Below are 20,428 nucleotides of genomic sequence, written 5' to 3' on the forward strand. Positions count from 1 at the left end.
TAGTATCTTTTTCACCTTTATTGATACTAGGGTCGGGGGGGAGATAATGAAGTAGATACAAACAACAAAATAATGGTTACTGGGAGGAAGGACAAAGCAGATAAAGGGAGTCAAATACATAGTGATAGAGGGATACTAGACTTCAGGTGGTGGGCACACAACGGAGTATACAGAAGTCATATTATAAAGATATACACCTAAAATTTACACAATATTAACCAATGTCACCCCAATAAATTTAACTTTTAAAAAGCATGCTATGCCCTAGCTGGTTTGGCTCAGTGGATAGAGCGTTGGCCTGCAGACTGAAGGGTCCCAGGTTCGATTCTGGTCGGGGGCATGTACCTTGGTTACGGGCACATCCCCAGTGTGGGGGGGGCGGGGGTGTGTGCAGGAGGCAGCTGATTGAAGTTTCTCTCTCATTGATGTTTCTAACTTTCTACCCCTCTCCCTTCCTCTCCGTGAAAAATCAATAAAATATATATTTAAAAAAATAAAATAAAAAGCATGCTAGGAAAATAGTGGAGGGAAAGGTAGTTAGAAACTAGAAATTTATGTTTATAAAGTTATTTTTCTTTAATAATTTTAGTATAAAAATATAGTTATAATTATAAACATGAAAACTAAAATTCACTAGACTACTTTAATAATTGCATCTATATTTGCTTACTCTTTTGCCTTTTCTTATCATCAGCAATGCCATAGTTCATTTTACACATTCTTATCACTCTATATGTGAGAAAACACAAAGTTACTCAATGAAGCAGCTATGTGGTATATGCAATTAATGGGGAAAACAAGACCACCAACTCAGATATTAAAATTAGAATTTATTCTTTACTAAGATTCTGGACACAGGAAGGAAGGATTTGCCTAGATAACTGATGGTGTTCCTTAACACATCAGGCTCTTTGTTAAACACTTGTACCAGCTAAACCCTCTCCTAAATTGCTCTCTTTTCAGCAAGGGAGAAGATCTTAGGACATTCAGGTCTGGGTGTCCTTTTGGGTTAATTTTTTGTAAAGTGGTCATATTTGGTCAGTTCTGCTGTAATGTAACAGATGCATTCCTAAAATCACTGCTATGCAAAATTACGCATTAAGAAATTGAAGATTTATATGGAAAACTAGAGGCCCGGTACATGAAATTCGTGTAATGGGTTGGGGGAGTGGGGTCCCTCAGCCCAGCCTGTGCCCTCTCGCAGTCCAGGAGCCCTCAATGTATGACTGACTGCCACCTTAGGCCCACTCCCCTTAAGCCAGCAGTTGGACATCCTTAGAGCTGCCACAGAGCCGCTGTGCTCGCCAGCCATGAGCCAGGCTCAGGGCTTCTGGCTGAGTGGCACTCCCCTTGTAGGAGCACACTGACCACCAAGGGGCAGCTCCTATGTTGAGCATCTGCGCCACCCTCCCCCCCACCCCAGTGGTCAGTGCGTGTCATACCAACCGGCTGTTCCACCATTTGGTCTATTTGCATATTAGCTTTTTATTTTATAGGGTGGGTTATATAGCACAACCAAAAATTTTATTAGGGAAATCATTTTATAATAAACAGTATAAAAAATAGGTAGAATAGTTTTCCACATATTAAATGAGTGAGAAGTACAACAATAAATATCTCACTTTATCTTTAAAAATACATGTTGTGTTCTTGTGGGAGTGGGTGTCAGAAGAGTTGCAGCTTGTAAATTGTGGGGGAAAGAAAGCTGTCCAAAGGAAAGTTGTACCACCAAGTGGGTGGATGTAGCTTATAACACATAGAAATTTGGAGAGTGTGTGTGTTCCATGTGTTCCTACATGGCTTAGTTCACCAAAGAATCGTTTTCTATATTGACCTAGTGGCTCTCGCTAATGAAATCTGCATAGACAAACACAAAATTCTCATTATGCTCAGATTGATCCCTAATAGGTCAGCTGTGTTGGATATAATTTACATCAAAATAATGTTATAGTAAAACTATGCTCTTAAAAGAGACAATATATTTGTCAGTGAGTACTAGGTAAAAACATAAGTCTTATCTGTCTGCTGACTGCTTTTGTGTGGGGTAAGGAAAAGAACATGAAAATTGACTTCAAAGTTTTTAGTTTGAAAAACTATGCCAAAATGACACCATTAATCTGGAGTAAATTCTCAGAAGAGCTGGGACTAAACCCTAGACACTCTGGAGCTGGGATGAACTTACCTTTCCTTAGAACACATGGCCAGGTAAAGAGTGGATACTAAACAGGGGGAGGCTCTGATAGCAGTGAAGAAAGGGAGAGTGCTTATGGATGTTGTGTAAATGAAGAGAAGATTGAGCCTTTCAGTTTGTGAAAAGCCCAAACACTAAAATAGTTCTGAAAATCATTTTGTTTTTCTGGCTGATAGTATTCTCTCATTTTAAGTGTTTTCAAATATATATGGAACTCTGTGGCCTTAAAATTTCTTCCTTGTACTCCACTATCTTCACCATTACTTTTAACAGCTCACTCCCGTGGCCACACCTTGGTTTTGGGTCCCCAGAACTTTATTTTAAAAGCAATCTCCCATTTTCTGCTATTTTTTTCTGTCCCATTTTGATGTCATGCAACCTCAGTTCCATTCCTAGCAGTCTTACTGAATCCTTAACCACTGTTCCCTCTTTGTTTCTCTTGCCCTGCAAATACCCTAGACCCATCGTCGGCAAACTGCGGCTCATGAGCCACATGCGGTTCTTTGGCCCCTTGAGTGTGGCTCTTCCACAAAATACCACAGCCTGGGCGAGTCTATTTTGAAGAAGTGGCATTAGAAGAAGTTTAGGTTTAAAAAATTTGGCTCTCAAAAGAAATTTCAATCGTGCTGTTGATATTTCGCTCTGTTGACTAATGAGTTTGACGACCACTGCCCTCGACATTCCCCTACCCCAGTATTTCCCAAACTTCTCTCATGATGAGAATCACCTGATGGAGTTGTTAAAATACAGATTCCTGAATCCCAACGAAGAAGCTAAACTAGAATTTTTGGGAACATATAGGTAAAATTGTATACTTAACTTAGTGCTCTGAACACTTCGTTGGGATTCAGGAATCTGTATTTTAACAACTCCACCAGGTGATTCTCATCATGAGAGAAGTTTGGGAAACACTGCCCTACCCCATAGACTCCTGACCCAATAACGTCCTAACATCAAGGTTAAATAGTAATTGTATATTTGTGGCACAGCGATCTTTATTCCTCAACTGGCTCAATAGAATATATTGTACTTTAGCATGAAAATAGAAGTTTATAGGCTGCCTATTTTCATTGCTTCTCTGAACTCTTCCTGGTCTATTTCTCTTTACCCCTTAGTTTCCTAAGTATAATTAGAATTAGAATAGAAAAATTTGGAAACCACTGTGAATTTTACAACTTAATATATTATCACTTTTATTATGATTAAAAATAGCACATGAACATCATATAAATTTTGATGGATTCTGTTACTTATTTAAATAAAACAAGAAATTCTTACTTGTAGATATTATTAGCTTCAGAAATTTGAAGGACCAATGAAGAATGAGGTAATTCAAATGAATATTTAGTAACATTTACTTTGAGAAGCTAACAGCTTAGTGAACCAACTAACCAGTCTGCTAGAATCTTTGGTTGGAAAATAGCATAGGGTAGAAATACGTACATGAAAAAAAGTTCATTTCTATCATTTAATTCTGTCTTAGATCGGTTTTTATATAATGAAATGTGTATACTAGGACAGTGCTTAAGGACTGTTTACATGTTCTCAGGGTTTTTCCATTTTGAATAGTGCTACCCTAAGAGACTGAATTTAAAACATTGTGAACTTCCTACACAACAAAGTGGGGAAAATAAAGGTATTTATATGTTAATTCTATGAGGCCCTACATTTGACTCTATTCCCTCTGGCCATATACCAGGTGGAATAAATCAAGGATTCTGCTATTAAAAATATCAAATCAGATAGTTACAGCTGGGGTTTTCTAATCATTTAAAAGGCAAAATATGAAGTCACTTTTAATATCTTAAGTAGATAACTACCTCAGCATTTACTTTAAGTATTAAACTTGAGATTTTTATCTTTGCCTTATTGACTAGATAATACTGCTAGCAGTTTCTGGCTTTTGATTATTTGCCTTAAGAACATTTAGAGCCTAATGTGGGGTCAGTTGTTTTTCTCAAAATTACCTTTCCTAGGAATATCCAATTCATCAATGTACTAATCTGAAAAGTTGAGTTACCAATTGAATGTAAGTGCCACGTGACTCTTCAACACATTATTGTAATCAATTTGTTGGAAAGATCAATTTTCTTATGATTGAATGAATATAATAATGAAGCGGCCAAGTGAGTTACATAGGAAAATTGGCAAATTTCATTTCCTGGAGATCTTTAAGAACAGATCCTTAATTGTGTATTTAAAATGATATGAGCAAGTCTCATATTCTTCAAAATAGACTTTAAAAGCATCATGCTAAGCGAAATGACCCAGTCGGAGAAAGAAAAATATCATATTATCTCACTCATTTGTGGAATATAATGAAAAACATAAACTGCTGAATAAAAATAGAGCCAGAGGGGAAATACACACACACACACACACACACACACTAGAATATAATAGAAGTAATCCTGTTATTTGCAGATTTTTAGTATTTCTTACAACTTTTGTGATCTTATACTATTTTAGTACAGTTTTGGTAATATTATTATACTTAAAATCCTTTTATTCTTGAAATATTAATGTTTATTGCATGTAATATATGTAAGATCGTTTTTATTGAATAATTGGTGTTTATTGCATGTAACGTTATTATATTTAAGATCGTTTTTCTAGAAATAAAAAAACTGGGGGGGAAAAGGACCACAGTTCATTTGAAAAAGCAGTTGTTAAAGTTAAAAATTATATTTTGTTATTTGTGATTATTTAACATGCCTCCCTCCCAACATAAAATTTTTTGGATTCTGGAATAAGAAAAAAAGACTTTCAGACTGTTATTTCTATACATTTTTAAAAAATTTTTCTTCGTATTAGTCATTGTGGTGAAGTGATTTATTGATAGCTTATGAGTCACAAGTATCTTTCCCATTCTCCAATGAGTCACCTAGCTACGTGCAAGTTTGTTTATTTTACTTTTAGATCTTTTACAAAAGAATAAATATTTTACATAATTAGTAAGCTTATTTAGCACCTGCTCTGGAAAAGGCACTATATTAGGCTTGTACACGATGATACATATAATACTTAAGAAACTTAATTTGGGGAGAGAGTAAAAATAGATAAACAGCTGCATACAGAGACATGTTACAGCTTCTTTGGTGGAAGTATATGTATAGATCACCTATAGTTAAGGTCCACAGGGAGTTTGGTATGTGGGTATCCTTTGAGCATCATGTGGATAAGTTGGTAAACATAGGTGAGACCATTATACTGTTGTGGTTTGCAACTCTGAAACTAAGTGGTTTATAAAGAGGCAGTTACCTATTGTAGGAGAAACAGAACTTCTGTATTTGGCCCTGTCTAGTTCAATATTTGTATTGAAAACTTCAGTAAAGATATACTTTAAAAGTAGGTCTAAAATCTAGTTTCAAAATTCCAGAGAGTTAACGAGATTAATTCTTCTAACTATAACTTTAAATATAACTTTATGTTGTTTTATACAAAGATTCTGATGAATTTCTGTTGAGGCTGGCAACAATAGCAGGACATCAAGATGCCTCAGCATTATTGGAGAAGGTAGCATGATTCTTGAGCATTATGAAAATTATTCATGAAGGCCTGTTTTTTCCAGTTTCTTTCACATCCTATCTAATAAAGAGGGGCTATGCTAATTGACCATCACACCCTGACAAAGCTGGCAGCACCCACAGCCACAAGATGGCGGCACCCAGTCCCCTCAACTCCACCAAGGCGGCAGGCGCACAGTACAGCAGGGCCCACCCCCTAGGCAGATCCAGCTGCTCCAAACACCTGCCTCCAGAGGCCCCTGGTCCCCTCAGCCGCCCAGCCACCCAGGGCCGGCCCAAGGCTTGCGCGGCCAGCAATGGCAGCAGCAGAGGTGTGATGGGGGTGTCGCCTTCCCCTGACCACTGGGTCGCCTTCTGACCCTGAGGGTTCCGGGACTGTGAGAGGGGGAAGGCCGGGCTGAGAGACACCCCTCTTCCCCCAGTACATGCTTTTTCATGCACCAGGCCTCCCTCTAGTAAACTATAATGGAGTTTGGCAGCTCATAAGCTTCTAAGATTGAGAATGTAATATTTCAAAGTGAGCTGATGATACATTCTGTAGTATTTAAAATTAGGTAGTACTAATTTTTAAGTATAACAATTCTCTAGTCATCTGTACATGGCTTTACTAGCTGTGTGATCTGAGGCTAATTAGTTGACCTTTTACTCTCAGTCTCTTCAACTGTAAAATTGTGATAGTACCTACTTTGTAGACTTTTGTGAAGTTTAAGCAAGATGGTATATATGTAAACTACTTCACATAGGGACTAGAACACATGTGTCAAACACAAGGCCCGCGGGCCAAATCCGTCCTGCCAGGCCTTGCAATGTGGCCCGCACCGCGCTGTCATCACTGCACTCCGCTGCGTTTCCATCACAATGACAGTTTATGACTGTTCAGTAAACCATTCGGCCCGCGATTTAGGCTGGATTTTAGATTTTGGCCCCTTCTCTGATTGAGTTCGACATCCCTAGACTAGAACATAAAAGGAAATTGATGTGGGAATAGTGATAGTAAAGGTATTTATATATATGAAGATAAGTTTCATTGTACTATAAATAAAAAAATAAAACTATGCTTCAACATTAAAAAACAGAGAAAATGAACAAAACTTCTGTAGAAGGATGACAGAAAATTTATGAAGCATTCCATATTTTTTGCAAATGAGAAAAAATGTGGAGGTGTATAGACCAAATAGTAAAACAGTGATTATAGGAAGAGTGGTTGGCTATATAATAGGGGACTTACATTTTTAAATTTACATGTTTGTTTAACACTAGTGGCCTGGTGGATGAAATTCGTGCACGGGTAGGGTCCCTAGTCCAAGCCGGCAATCAGGGCCAATAGGGGCCTACCAGCTGTTTGCCAGGGCCTTCCTTAGTCCCGCACTGCCCCCTGGTGCTCAGCACACATCATAGCAAGCGAACAAACTCCCGGTTGAACTCCCAAGGGGACATGTTGCATATTAGCCTTTTATATATATAGATTGGAATTTTTAGTAATAAGTATGTATAATCTCCTATAATATATTACAAAAAATGTTTAGCGATAACTACTCAGCCCAATAGTTGATAATATTATCTATAGCTACCTTAACCCTATATGTAAAGCTTAGTATCTTCTATCTGTATTAGTCCTATAGTTGATATATTAACTGTTCTCTCCTTTTTGAAACAGGTTACTTCTTTGTATTTCTAATGCTGTTCTCTTTTGATTTTTTTTTTTTTTTTTTTTTTTTTTTAATGTCTCCTCTACTCTCCCACCCAGAAAATAGCATGACCCATGTGGCTCAATTGGTTGGAGCATCATCCCATGTTCAATTCCAGTCAGGGCACATACCCAGGTTTCAGGTTCGAAACCCAGTTGAGGCACATACTGGAGGCAACCAGTAGATGTTCCTCACATCGATGTTTCTCTCCCTCTTACCTCCTCTCTCTAAAATCAGTAATGAACCAATGAATGGATGAATGAATGAGTGTAAAATAATGATGATGAGAATGTGGAAAAATTGGAACCTTTGTGCATTGCCAGTGGTATTGTAAAGTGGTACGGCTGCTTTGGAAAACAATATGACAGTTCCCCAAAATTGAACAGAATTTTTATATGATTCAGCAATTCCACTTTTAGGTAGATACCCAAAAGAATTGAAAGCGGTTACTCAAACAGATCATAGCGTTATTCACAATAAACAAAAGGTTAAAACAACCCATCATTAGATGAATGAATAAACAAACTGTGGCATGTACATATAATGGAATATTATTCAACCTTAAAAAGGAATGAAATTCTGATATATGGCTATAATGTGAATGAACCTTAAAAACATTATGCTGAGTGAAATAAGTCAGACACAAAAGGACAGATATGATTCCACTTCTTTGAGGGGCCTAGAATAGTAAAATTCAGAGACACAGATAATAGAATAGAGATTATCAAGAGCTGGGGTAGGAAGTAGTTGGAGGGAAAGAGGAATTTAAATTTTTAAAAATAATTTTAAAACTATTTTCCCAATTAGAATGAAAACTCCATGAAGACAGGTCAGGTACTGTGATTGTATAGTTCAGTACTACACACCTTGTACCTGTAATTAGTATCAGTTAAGCCCTAGCTAATTTGGCTCATGGATAGAGCGTCTGCCTGCCAACTGAAGGGTCAAGGACACATGTACAGATTGTGGGCTTGATTCCCAGTAGGGGGTGTGTAAGAGGCAGCCGATCAATGATTCTCTCTCATCATTGATGTTTCTATCTTTCCCCCCTCCCTTCCTCTCTGAAGTCGATGAAAGTATGTGTGTGTTTTTTAACTTGATAGCCAACTCTAAATATTTTTATGAAATACTTTATGTAAAGAATGGTGCTTTTTATGATTTTATTTTCTAAAGATGGTAGAAGTTAACTATTAAATTTACGGTTGACAGTTTCTAAAGGATGACATGAAGTCTGTTGTGCCTATCAAGGCATTTTTAATATCAAGGCTATACTAATTCATCTTGTTTGTAGAGTGATTAATTATTTGTAGGCTCAAAAGGGTAGTTGGGAAATGAAAGCAGTATAAAACACAATGCAGTAGTAGTGTGCTTTGGGAGGCAGTGGCAATAATAAAAATAGCTGACTTAGCTCTTGAAAAAAAGATGTGTTTTATTTGCTTCATCCATTTCTCATACAATAAAATAGTTCCCAGGAGCTCTCTGCTTTTCACTATGGATCTTCCTTCCAAGGCTTTTAGTTGACTGTTAGACATAACTTCTTTCAAAATACAGATATAGTGGCATTCGTTTCTAAACGTAATGCACATAAAGTATTAAACCATCTTAACATACAATATTAGTTAAAATCATTAGACTTTTTGTACAAAATGGAATTTTATCTAATACAGACAGTAGTTTATTCAAGTATTCCTATCCCTCTTGTGTTGACTCTATACATACTATAACTTTATTAGTTCTAACTAGCAAGTTCTAGTCTGACCCTTTTTCACAAATTTGACTTTTTTATTTTAAGGTTTTTTTTCTTCTAAATTCATTTATGTCTTTAAATAAATAGGGGTAAATAGGATATAAGTGTAGATATATAGACATAGGTATGTATGTAGTTGTAGATACAGAGATATTACAACTAAATTATCCAAGGTTTAAACATAATGGAATGATTTTACTAATATCTAAATAGGCTACTTTTATTTATTAACAACATGTAGCTTCTATATACTGAGTTGAAAGGGCAAAAAAAAAAAATTATAAGCATCCTCTATATCTGGTTAATCCTATTTTTAATTGATTTAGTAGACCAATTTGTGATTACAGAAGTTTAACTCTGGCCCTAGTTTAAGAAATAGGTTAGGTTTTCAGAAGTTCTTTTGGAGTTATTTAGTATTGGGAACAATATTTAAATGCTGGTTGTTATCTAATCTAACTGATCAAGTATTTTAGCACGTAATATTATTGAATTAATGAAGTACTGAAGTTAGGCTTCATTCCAAGTTTCAGATCCTGGATAAAAGGAATCATCTGGTACTTCTGAGAGAGAAAGAAGATAAAATTTTGTTTTCTGTAATTGAAACTTCAGTTAGCCTTAGGCAGAGTATCTTTACCATATTTCAGTTTGTTTCTGAAAAGATACTAGTTGAGAGTAGATGTGTTTATTGAGTTGGCTTGAAGAAGACTGTCTGGAAGGGAATCAGAGAGGGTGAGGTAGGAGACCCAAGATGGCCAGGGAAATAGTGGAATGGTGCAGTTTGAGCTCTGAGTGGGACAAGTCAGGTTACTTTATGAAGCAACACACTCGTCAGTAAGAAAAAGAAACACCTTCCTTATGGAAAGGTCTAAGATGAGCAGCAGAGTTTTCAGAGGCCTGAATTAAATACTTCTGTATCCAGTTTGCTCATGCAAACAAACAGGGCACCTGGTAGGCAGTAGTCACATTGACCAAAGGCTCAGTGACATTAGACAGCCAGTATTAGCCTTTTTAACAATAAAGTGAAGCCTCTTGTGCCTTTGGGTCACAGAGGAGCCTTATCTTAGTTTACCAAATGTCTCAATTGCCATGATAAACTATGAGTTTCTTCAATACACAGGTTTAGTTAGTATAAGGTGGTAGCCCTAGGTCAGAAGACTTATGTGTGTACCATTGATTTTTTTTTTTTTAAGGTAGTTGGTAACAGACACTGAAATTTTAGGCAGTGGAGCAAAGTGAAGTGAAAATTTTTTTTTCTTCACCATTTTCCATCTATTCTTATTTTGATCCTTTTCCCAACCCTGAGAACATGTTCATTGAAATGGATTGTGGTGTTCTCTTTTGTAAAATAAGCATTGTTGGATTTCTGGAATCTTGTCAAATAGCACCATAACCACAAGGAAGGACTCAATACCTCTTCAGAATACATAGAATTTTCACTCTGAGAGTTACATCTTTTGTCTATATTCTGTATGATTCTGGATAGGGATTTGAACCATGAGAGGTTAATACAAAAGTTAAGGAGGGTTTAATGACATAGCAGTTAAACAGGGAGTCTAGAGCAGATTTTCCTGCAAAATTCAAGTTTGCTATGGAATTAAACTGCCCAGAAGATGCATTCATTTTACTCTATGTGTATTTTGCTTCATATAAACATTAAAATATTTTTTTTTTATTGTTTGCAGAAAAAAAAGTTATTGGTTGCAGAGAGAAAAGAGGAGAGGGGGAGAGATAAAAAAAAAAAAATCAGTAATGAGAGAGAGAATCATTAATGGGCTGCCTTCTTCACGCCCTCTACTTGGGAATCAAGCCTGCAACTTAGGCATGTGTCCTGACAGCAAGTCGAACTGTGACCTCCTGGTTTAGAAGTCAATGCTCTACCATTGAGTCATGCTGGCTGGGTGACATTCTTAAATGGGATTAACAATCCAATGATTGTCTGCCATAAATTCAGTAAATGACAGTGTATATTCTATAGGCAGTGAGGATTTAATCACAGCTCCCCAATGTCTTTTTATTACCTTGAAATGTTTTGAGTTTGCCTTCTGTTATTTAGTTCCATTTCATCCCAGTAATTGCATTTATTGAAGCCAATGTTTTTTGTTATAGGAAATGCTGATCTTAGTAAATTTCAACTATAGGGAAGGAAATGTTCTTTAATAAATAATTGAAAGATTTTTTCCTTTTGCGATTCAGTGCTGGTTCTTTTATAACCAGAGTATTTTATGAATGGTAATTAAATGATGGCATCTAGAAAATCTTCTCTTCAAGGAATCTCACAAGGTGTGCTGCATAGTAGTGTATTGTTAAATACTCTGGGTTTATCTCAAGTGGTTTACTCTGTTAAAGAAGTGTCTAATATATTCAGTTTTACTGTTGAAACACCAAATGAGTTCTGACACTATGATGAGATGATTAAAGTAGGGATTTTTTTTCTTTTGACAGCATCAACAAAGAGAGCATCGTAGATGTAGAAGGTGTTGTGAGAAAAGTGAATCAGAAAATTGGAAGCTGTACGCAGCAAGATGTAGAGCTACATGTTCAAAAGGTAACTTTTTTCAAAATATAAAATTGTTGCCCTAACCGGTTTGTCTCAGTGGAAGGGTCACAGGTTCAATTCAGTACCTTGGTTGCAGGCACACCCCCTGTAGGGGGTGTGCACGAGACAGCTGATCAATTATTTCTCTCTCGTCATTGTTTTTAACTCTCTGTCCCTCTCCCTTCCTCTCTATAAAAGAATTAGTAAAATATTATATATATATATATATATATATATATATATATATAGAGAGAGAGAGAGAGAGAGAGAGAGAGAGAGAGAGAGAGAGAGAGAGAGAGAGAGAGGCCCTAGCCAGTTTGGCTCTGTAGACAGAGCATTGGCCTATGGACTGTAGGATCCTGAGTTAGATTCCAGTCAAGGGCACATACCTGGCTTGTGGGCTTGATTCTCAGGGCGGGAGCATGCAGAAGGGAGCCAATGATTCACTTTTATCATTGATGTTTCTAACTCTCCCTTCCTCTCTGAAATAAAAGTATTTTTAAATATACCTATCTATAATAATAAAAGTATAATATCAATATGCAAATCAACTGAACAACCAATAGCAGAACAACCATTTGGATGACCATGCTATGACATGCACTTGTGCCGGGCCAGCCAAGGCAGGGATCTGGTCATCACCCCATGATTGCCCTGCAGAGGGAGGCCCAGGCCACCAGTCAGCAGGGCAATCGATCCATCAGGGGGCTCCACAATTGCCCCAAAGAGGGAGGCCCAGAACACCAACTGGCAGGTGGTTAGGTCCTCCCTCAATGGGGGGCGATCGATCACATGATCACCATGCAGAGGGCAACCCAGACCACTAACCAGCAGGCTGCAGTGGGTGGGCGGGGCCTCCCTCTGCAGGGGTGATTCATTGTGGAGCCCCAGTCTGGTGGGAAGGGCCTACCTCTTTGGAGCCCCGTGATGGGTCACCCCAAAGAGGAAGGCCCAGGCCACCCGGCCAGTGGCACTGTGGCAGGTAACCTGGGCTTCCCTGTACAGGGGGCAATCCATCACCGAACCCTGGCTGGGTGGGCAGTGCCTACCTCTTTGAGGCGATGGATCACAGGGCTCCCGGACTATGAGAGAGTGCAGGCTGGGCTGAGGTAACCCCCCCACACTGAATGCACGAATTTTGTGCACCAGGCCTCATTGTCAATTGTGAGTTTGGTTGATGCTTCCATTATAGAGAAAGGGCAAATAGCAATATTAAAATATTTCTTCTAATTAATTTCCTTTCATTGTGCACGAATCTGTGCACTGGGCCACTAGTCCTATCTAATAAAAGAATAATATGCAGATTGACCATCACCACTACACCCACAAAGCCATTCCCACCAGCCAATCAGAGCGAGTATGCAAATAAACCCAACCAAGACGGCTAGGCCACAGAGAACAGGAGGGAGGCTTAGGTTTCCCAGGCAATGGAAGAAGCAAGCTTTCCACCTGCCCTACCCGGCCTAAGCCTCCACTCAAGGCTATAACGTTTCAATTATAGAAGGTAAACAAATCTCACCACACACACACCATGCACGAATTTCATGCACCGGGCCTCTAGTATACATATAAAATGGCTCAGTGAATAGAGTGTCACCCTGTGGGACTTGACAGGGGTGAGGCCAGTCGAGTCTGGGTCTCACATGATTTCGAGGCAGGCGGGTGGGCAGGGACTTGACTCTGGGTCCTGCGGTGCACCACAGATTCTGACAGGAAGGAGATTTTCATATACATTTTATTAATTTTCTTTCATCTCTAACACTTCTATTATAGAGAAAGGGCAAATAGCAATATTAAAATATTTTCCCTATTTAATTCCCTTTTAATGTTCACAAATTTCGTGCACTGGGCCAGTAGTTTATTATAAACTTAATGTTGATAATAAATATAAAGCCCAAAGAGCTTACAAATTTGCCCTCAATAAAAAATGATTATAAAGTATCTCACAAAGCATAAATATTTTATACTAAATAGAATTTTATAATCAATGACTTACCTATTTATTCAAACCAGCAGTTACTGGAAATATACTTTGCACCAAGCACTCTATGAGGTTCAGAATACTCACAACCAAATGAAGGAGATGATGAATTTTTACTAGTTCTAAAAAGAATTTTTTAAATATATTTTTATTGATTTTAGTAAGGAAGGGAGCGGGGGAGAGAGCTAGAAACACCGATGATGAAAGAATCATTGATCAGCTGCCTCCTACACACCCCGTACTGAGGATTGAACCCCCAACCTGGGCATGTGCTCTGGGAATCAAACCGTAACCACCTGGTTCATAGTTCGACACTCAACCACTGAGTCACGCTGGCTGGGCAGAAGAATACTATTTTAAAAGCCTAGTTGATGTGACTCATTTGCTTGAGCGTTATCCCATACTGAGGGGTCTCAGATTCGATTCCTGGTCAGGGCACATGCTGGGGTTGCAGGCGTGATCCCCAGTAGGGGAAGTGCAGGACGCAGCCTTTTGATGACTCTTTCCATTCTTCTCCCTCTAAAATCAATGAAAAGACATGTTTTCAGAATAAAAGAGGTAGCTGTTCAGTTTTCCAACTTTGCATTACAGATCAACTTTCTGTTAACTCATCAAAAAGAAATGCTACAATTTGGGTATTGGAGGTGGTGACTAATAATGCTATTTTGCTATGAGGAGGACTAGAGTATCCTTCTGATATGTTTTCCTTTAAGTGTCTCACCTAAATGCTAAATGTGATCTACCAACTGGAAGAATATAATTTCCTGAATTAACTAAATAAGGTCTGTTTTCCTTTTGTGCTTTAGCAGGTTTTCTAGGCATAGCTGGGAACAATTAATGGGGTAACATTAAGAGTAACTAATTCATTATGACCTAACTGCTTTTTATTTTATTTATTTATTTTTTAATATATTTTACTGATTTTGTACAGAGAGGAAGGGAGAGAGATAGAGAGCTAGAAACATCGATGAGAGAGAGTCATCGATCAGCTGCCTCTTGCACACCCCCTACTGGGGATATGCCCGCAACCAAGGTACATGCCTTTGACCGGAATCGAACCCCGGTCCCTTCAGTCCCCAAGCCGACGCTCTATCCATTGAGCCAAACCGGTCTCGGCGACCTAACCGCTTTTTAGCACTAAAATATGCAATTGGTGTGAGTGGATATTGAGGGATATTAACACCATAAAGGACACCCTTGTATGGTGCTCCCAATGAGGAGAGCAGAAGGAAAGGAAATATAATATGTTCGATGAAAGAAAGCAAGGAAGGTATATTTGGGAAAAGCATGAGAAAAGGAAGGAGAGGTACAGCCAGGTTGGGCTGACTGTAGATCTGTTGATAGAAATAGCTAAATGCTGTTAACAACTCTTTTGATAATGGCCCCTTCAAATGAAAATGTTTTTATATTTATTATTCCACTTGATTTTTACTGCAAACCTCATTTTACACAGTACATGTTGAAGTTCTGAGGTTAAGTGACTTGCCTAACAACAGGTATAGTGACAAAGCAAATCCTTAAACCCAGACCCCTCACCTCCAGTTATTATTTATCCATCACATTGGTGAGCACCTAAGAGTTTACAAAGCATATTTTTCCCATTTGACTATTTCACCAACACAGGGAGGTAGGCAAGAAATATTATTATCCCCATTTTGTAGGTGAAAAAACATACACCACATTGTTTGATTTTATTTAGTACATAGTTTCAGTTAAAGATGTATGCAAATATTCCTTCATGTTTAAGTCAATTGTAGATTTTTTTTTAAAAAGCAAAGAATAGCAGGTTTTGTGTGCTTCATGATCTTTTTTTGTAATCTCTCACTTTCAGATTTATGTGATCAGTGTTGCTGAACCCCGTTTACCCCTGCAGCTGGATGATGCCATTCGGCCTGAGGTGGAAGGAGAAGAGGTAAAATTACACTTTTTGAGACACTATGCTTCCTCTCTATGTTTAGTTTGCAAAACATTGAAAAGTTGATGCCCTCCGAAACCGGTTTGGCTCAGTGGTAGAGCGTCGGTCTGCGGACTGAAAGGTCCTGGGTTCAATTCCGGTCAAGGGCATGTACCTTGGTTGCGGGCACATCCCCAGTAGGGGGTGTGCAAGAGGCAGCTGATCAATGATTCTCATCGATGTTTCTAACTCTCTATTCCTCTCTGTAAAAAATCAATAAAATATATTTAAAAAAAAAAAGTAAAATACCATCTTATAAAAAAAAAAAAGAAAAAGAAAAGTTGATGCCCTGAAAAATGAAGCTCATAACAACAGGTACCTTTTATATTTCTATATAAAAGGTACCTGTTGTTATGAGCTTCATTTTTATTTAAGTTTATTCTTACATCAGCAATTCTTAAACATTTTGATTATGAATCCCTTTACACATTTAAAAATAATTGACCTTACAAGTTTTTGTTTTTTGGGTATATCTGTCAATATTTGCAGTATTAGAAGTTAAAACAAATTTTTAATATTAATTTATAGAAAGTAACAATAATATAAATACATCTACAGATCTTTGTAATGCCTGGCTTAATAGGCAACAGTCAGGTCTTCATATTTGCCTCTGCATTAAATCTGATGTGATAACATACGTTATGTAGCCTTTGCCGAACTCCTCAGCATGATTAGGAAAAAGTGAAAATGAAAAGATATTATGAAAAATAGATTGATTTATGGACTCCTGAAGGTGTCTCACTGGTGTCCAGAACATACAATGAAAATCACTACTTATCAGCTTATATCTGTTCCTTCAGGCTTTAATTAGCAGGTAAAATTCAGGAATCAATGAAGGTACTTCATTCTTCTGATATCTCAATAATGAGGCAAGGCTTTTGGGGTGGGAGATGGAAAGAAAGAATCCCTGTTCATTCTCATTTCTCTTCTTCCCATCTCTTTCTTTTAAGGTCAATTATTTTTAAATGTGTAAACAGTAACTTTTCTCTAAACCTGCTTCTTGTGGGGTTTTTTGGATCCAGATTGGGGTTTAATGTTAATATACATATACACACACCTGTCACTTAAAAGTACATATGGCTTCTAAAAGTGTTTTTTGGCCCAGCCACCATGCCTCAGTGGTTGAGCATCAACCTATGAACCAGGAGGTCACAGTTGATTCCCAGTCAGGGCACATGCCTGGGTTGCAGCCTCGATTTCTAGTGTGTGTCGTGCAGGAGGCAGCCAGTCAATGATTCTCTCATCATTAATGTTTCTATCTCGTTCTCCCTCTCCTTTTCTCTCCTAAGTCAATATATAAAAGAATATGTTTCAAACGTGCTTTTTGTGTTCTGGAAAAAATTGTAAAATCTGTTTTTCTTTCTCTTTTTTTTTTTTTTTTTTTTTTTTTTTTTAGGATGGAAGAGCTACTGTTAACCAGGATACAAGATTAGACAACAGAGTCATTGATCTTAGGGTATGCCTCATTTATTTATTAAGTGACATGATTATGCCAAAATCAAGGAGGGCAAGGATAACATACCTATCTTGGGCTCATTGTACTGATTGTTGTTTGCTTATTTGTAGGTATGATAATACAAGAAACCTTTTACCTTTCCGACTGACCCTCCCCCAAAAAAGAATTGCAGGCAACAAGGACAGTATAATAATATTTCACAGGATATTGACCTGCACTGTTTTAAAAAGACAAAGGAACATGAAGCCAGTAAAAGTGCTTGCTTCAAGGTGATAACCTGTTTTAGACAAGTTAGTAAGCAAGTGGAAACATAATAACTACTAATATCACTAGAAAATTGTGAAACAAATTATGTGTAGATTTTAGAGCAATCTGGTGAAGTTTAGTAATTAATGCCTCAATCCTCTGAATTTGATCTAAGCACAGAATTCCTAATGTATAAAAACCCTGGGTGGCAATAACCAGAGGCTGACCAACCAGAAGTCAGTTCTGGCCCTGCCCCCAAGCAAGTGGTTAGGGACTGTCAAGCAGGCAGGCAGGCAGAGTGGTTAGGGGTGATCAGGTAGGCAGTTGGCCCAGACCAGCCAAGCCATTGCACCGCAGCCTGTCGCCTGCAAAGGGAGGCCACCGGTGGTGGGGAAGGGGGGGCAACGCTGCACAGATGGCAAGAAGTGGCAGCAGCGGGGGCGGGGCCAGCTGCCTGCAGCTCAGGGAATGAAAGCCCCAATAGGCCCTGATCTCAGGCCAGGCCTAGGGACCCCACCTGAGAGGTCCCAGGTTGTGAGAGGGTGCAGGCTGGCTGAGGGACCTCCCACCCCCACCCCCCAGAGTGCACAAATTCCGTGCCTCTAGTTAATAATAAAGTAGTTGACCCTTTGGTTTATATAGTAACCTCATAGGCTTCTGTTTCCCCTTCTAGCTTGGTTGCAAGTGAAAGATTTCAGTGGTTTCATCATTATAGTAAAACCAATGTCATCTTTCTTTCTTAAGGTTTTGACCACATCTTCCTCCTTTACATAACAGATTACACTTAAAACTTATGTTCTTTGTCACCTTGTAAGGTCTTTCCAGCTTTTCTGCAATCTACAGGCCTGCCCTTATTGTACACCCATGTTTCCCCTGACCATTTGCTTTTTGTAAACTGTTACTTTTCCACATTAATTTGTAGTATATAGAAAAGGCTAGCAATAATCAAAAGTCCTCTTGATACTACCTAGAAACCTTATGGTTTTCATCATTTTGGCCACAGCAGCTAAGTAGCTTACTGTATTTGTCTGTGCTATTCACACATGTTACTGATTTTGCCTCTAGAATTTGACCCAAAGAACATTTTTCTTTGGCTCACGTCATTTTTATTTTATTTTAATTTGTTGCCATCATTGGAAAATGGGGGTTTTCACATTAGATCTAAATGGCTTTCCTTAAAAAGTTGGAGGTGAATCTGGCAATTCTGGGCCTTCATGGCAATATCAGCTAGCACCCTACAAGTGGCATTATGTTCTCTGTAAGCCCTGTACTACCCAGGAAGTATTTATTTATTTCCTTCATGTGTCAAGTTGATTTAATTAGAATTTATTATTATTTTATAGACATCAACTAGCCAGGCAGTCTTTCGTCTCCAGTCTGGTGTCTGCCATCTTTTCCGAGAAACTTTAATTAACAAAGGTTTTGTGGAGATTCAGACTCCTAAAATCATCTCAGGTATGTTTTAAGATATTTCTCTTAATTTTAAAAAAATAATTTGTTTTGCCATGACTGGTTTGGCTCAGTGGATAGAGCGTCGGCCTGCAGACTGAAGGGTCTCAGGTTCAATTCCAGTCAAGGAATTGGCTGCGGGCACATCCCCGGTGGGGGGTATGCAGGAAGCAGCTGATCGATGTTTCTAGCTCTTTATCTCTCTTTGTTCCTCTCTGTAAAAAAATTAATAAAATACATTTAAAAAAATTTATTTTTAATAATTGGTTTTCCCCAAGTTACTTACTATTAGTTTTTTTTTTTTTTTTGTTATGCGTAAAGTTTTTAATTAATTAATTTATTTATTTTTACATATTTTAATGATTTTTTTTGCCCCCCTTCCTCCCTCCCCCATATCCCCTCCCTCCCCATAGTTTTATGTCCATTGGTTGTACTTATATGCATGTATACAAGTCCTTCGGTTGATCTGTTATCTCCCCCAGATCCTCCTCCCCTCCCCGCTGTAATTTGACAATCTGCTTGTTGCTTTACTGTCTCTATATCTATCTTTTGGTTCATCAGTTTATAATGCTCTTTATTATCCACAAATGAGTGAGGTCATGTGGTGTTTCTCTTTCATTGATTGGCTTATTTCACTCAGAATGATGTTCTCCAATTCCATCCAGGTTGCTGCAAATGATGAGAATTCCTTCTTCTTTATGGCAGCATAGTATTCCATTGTGTAGATGTACCATAGTTTTTGGATCCAATCATCTGCTGACGGGCACCTAGGCTGTTTCCAAATTCTGGCTATTGTAGATTGTGCTGCTATGAACATAGGGGTGCATATATCCTTTCTGATTGGTGTTTCTAGTTTCTTGGGATATATTCCTAGGAGTGGGATTACTGGATCAAATGGGAGTTCCATTTTCAGTTTTTTGAGGAAACTCCACACTGTTCTCCACAGTGGTTGCACCAGTCTGCATTCCCACCAGCAGTGCACGAGGGTTCCTTTTTCTCCGCAACCTCGCCAACACTTGTCGTTTGTCGATTTGTTGATGTTGGCCATTCTGACAGGTCTTACTATTAGTTTTGTTTGTTTCTTAATTTGGGAATCCCAAGTATCCCACAAAGTTTATTGCTTTGAGACTATTTATTTCAAAGACTATAATACATAGCAGCAGTCCCATCTCATTAGCATCAGTAATACTGTATCCCCTTATTTCAGGAAACTGCATTGTAAAATTAATACTAAATATTGCAGTTGGGAAAATGAATTCTCATCCTTATATGAGAACATTATTTTAATCATTTTACCCTTTTTAGAATTGCTTAAGTAACACTAAAAAGTGTGTTACTGTCTTGGCCAGTTTTGGATCAGTAGTTAGATAATTGGCCTGTGGACCCAAAGGTTTGGTTTGATTCCCAATTGGGTTGCGGGCCAATCTTGGTCTGTGTCGGGGTGTGTGCAGGAGGTAACCTATCGATGTGTCTCTCTCACATCAATGTTTCTCTATCTCTCCTCACCCCCTTTCACTCTCTCTAAAATTCAATAGTGGGGAGGGGTGTTACTAATGGCATTTAGTTGAAAATAAAAAATTTAAACATTGAATTATTTTTGTTTATTTGTTTTGTTTATCCTCACCTAAGAATATTTTTCCCATTAATTTTTAG

General features: G+C 38.1%; 1 protein-coding gene across 2 annotated transcripts in view; it reads left to right on the forward strand.

The window, feature by feature from the left end:
• The window catches only part of DARS1 (aspartyl-tRNA synthetase 1), a 60,406-nt gene that overhangs the window by 21,537 nt on the left and 18,441 nt on the right, over positions 1-20,428 (forward strand). For both annotated transcript variants that reach the window (XM_036421579.2, XM_036421578.2), the window contains exons 5-8: positions 11,596-11,698; positions 15,502-15,582; positions 17,021-17,080; positions 18,670-18,781. In XM_036421579.2, coding sequence (XP_036277472.1) covers positions 11,596-11,698; positions 15,502-15,582; positions 17,021-17,080; positions 18,670-18,781 — 356 coding nt within the window. The remainder of the gene's footprint in view (positions 1-11,595; positions 11,699-15,501; positions 15,583-17,020; positions 17,081-18,669; positions 18,782-20,428) is intronic.

Source organism: Pipistrellus kuhlii, unplaced genomic scaffold (assembly GCF_014108245.1).
Source record: "Pipistrellus kuhlii isolate mPipKuh1 unplaced genomic scaffold, mPipKuh1.p scaffold_m20_p_7, whole genome shotgun sequence".
Taxonomy (NCBI): Eukaryota; Metazoa; Chordata; class Mammalia; order Chiroptera; family Vespertilionidae; genus Pipistrellus; species Pipistrellus kuhlii.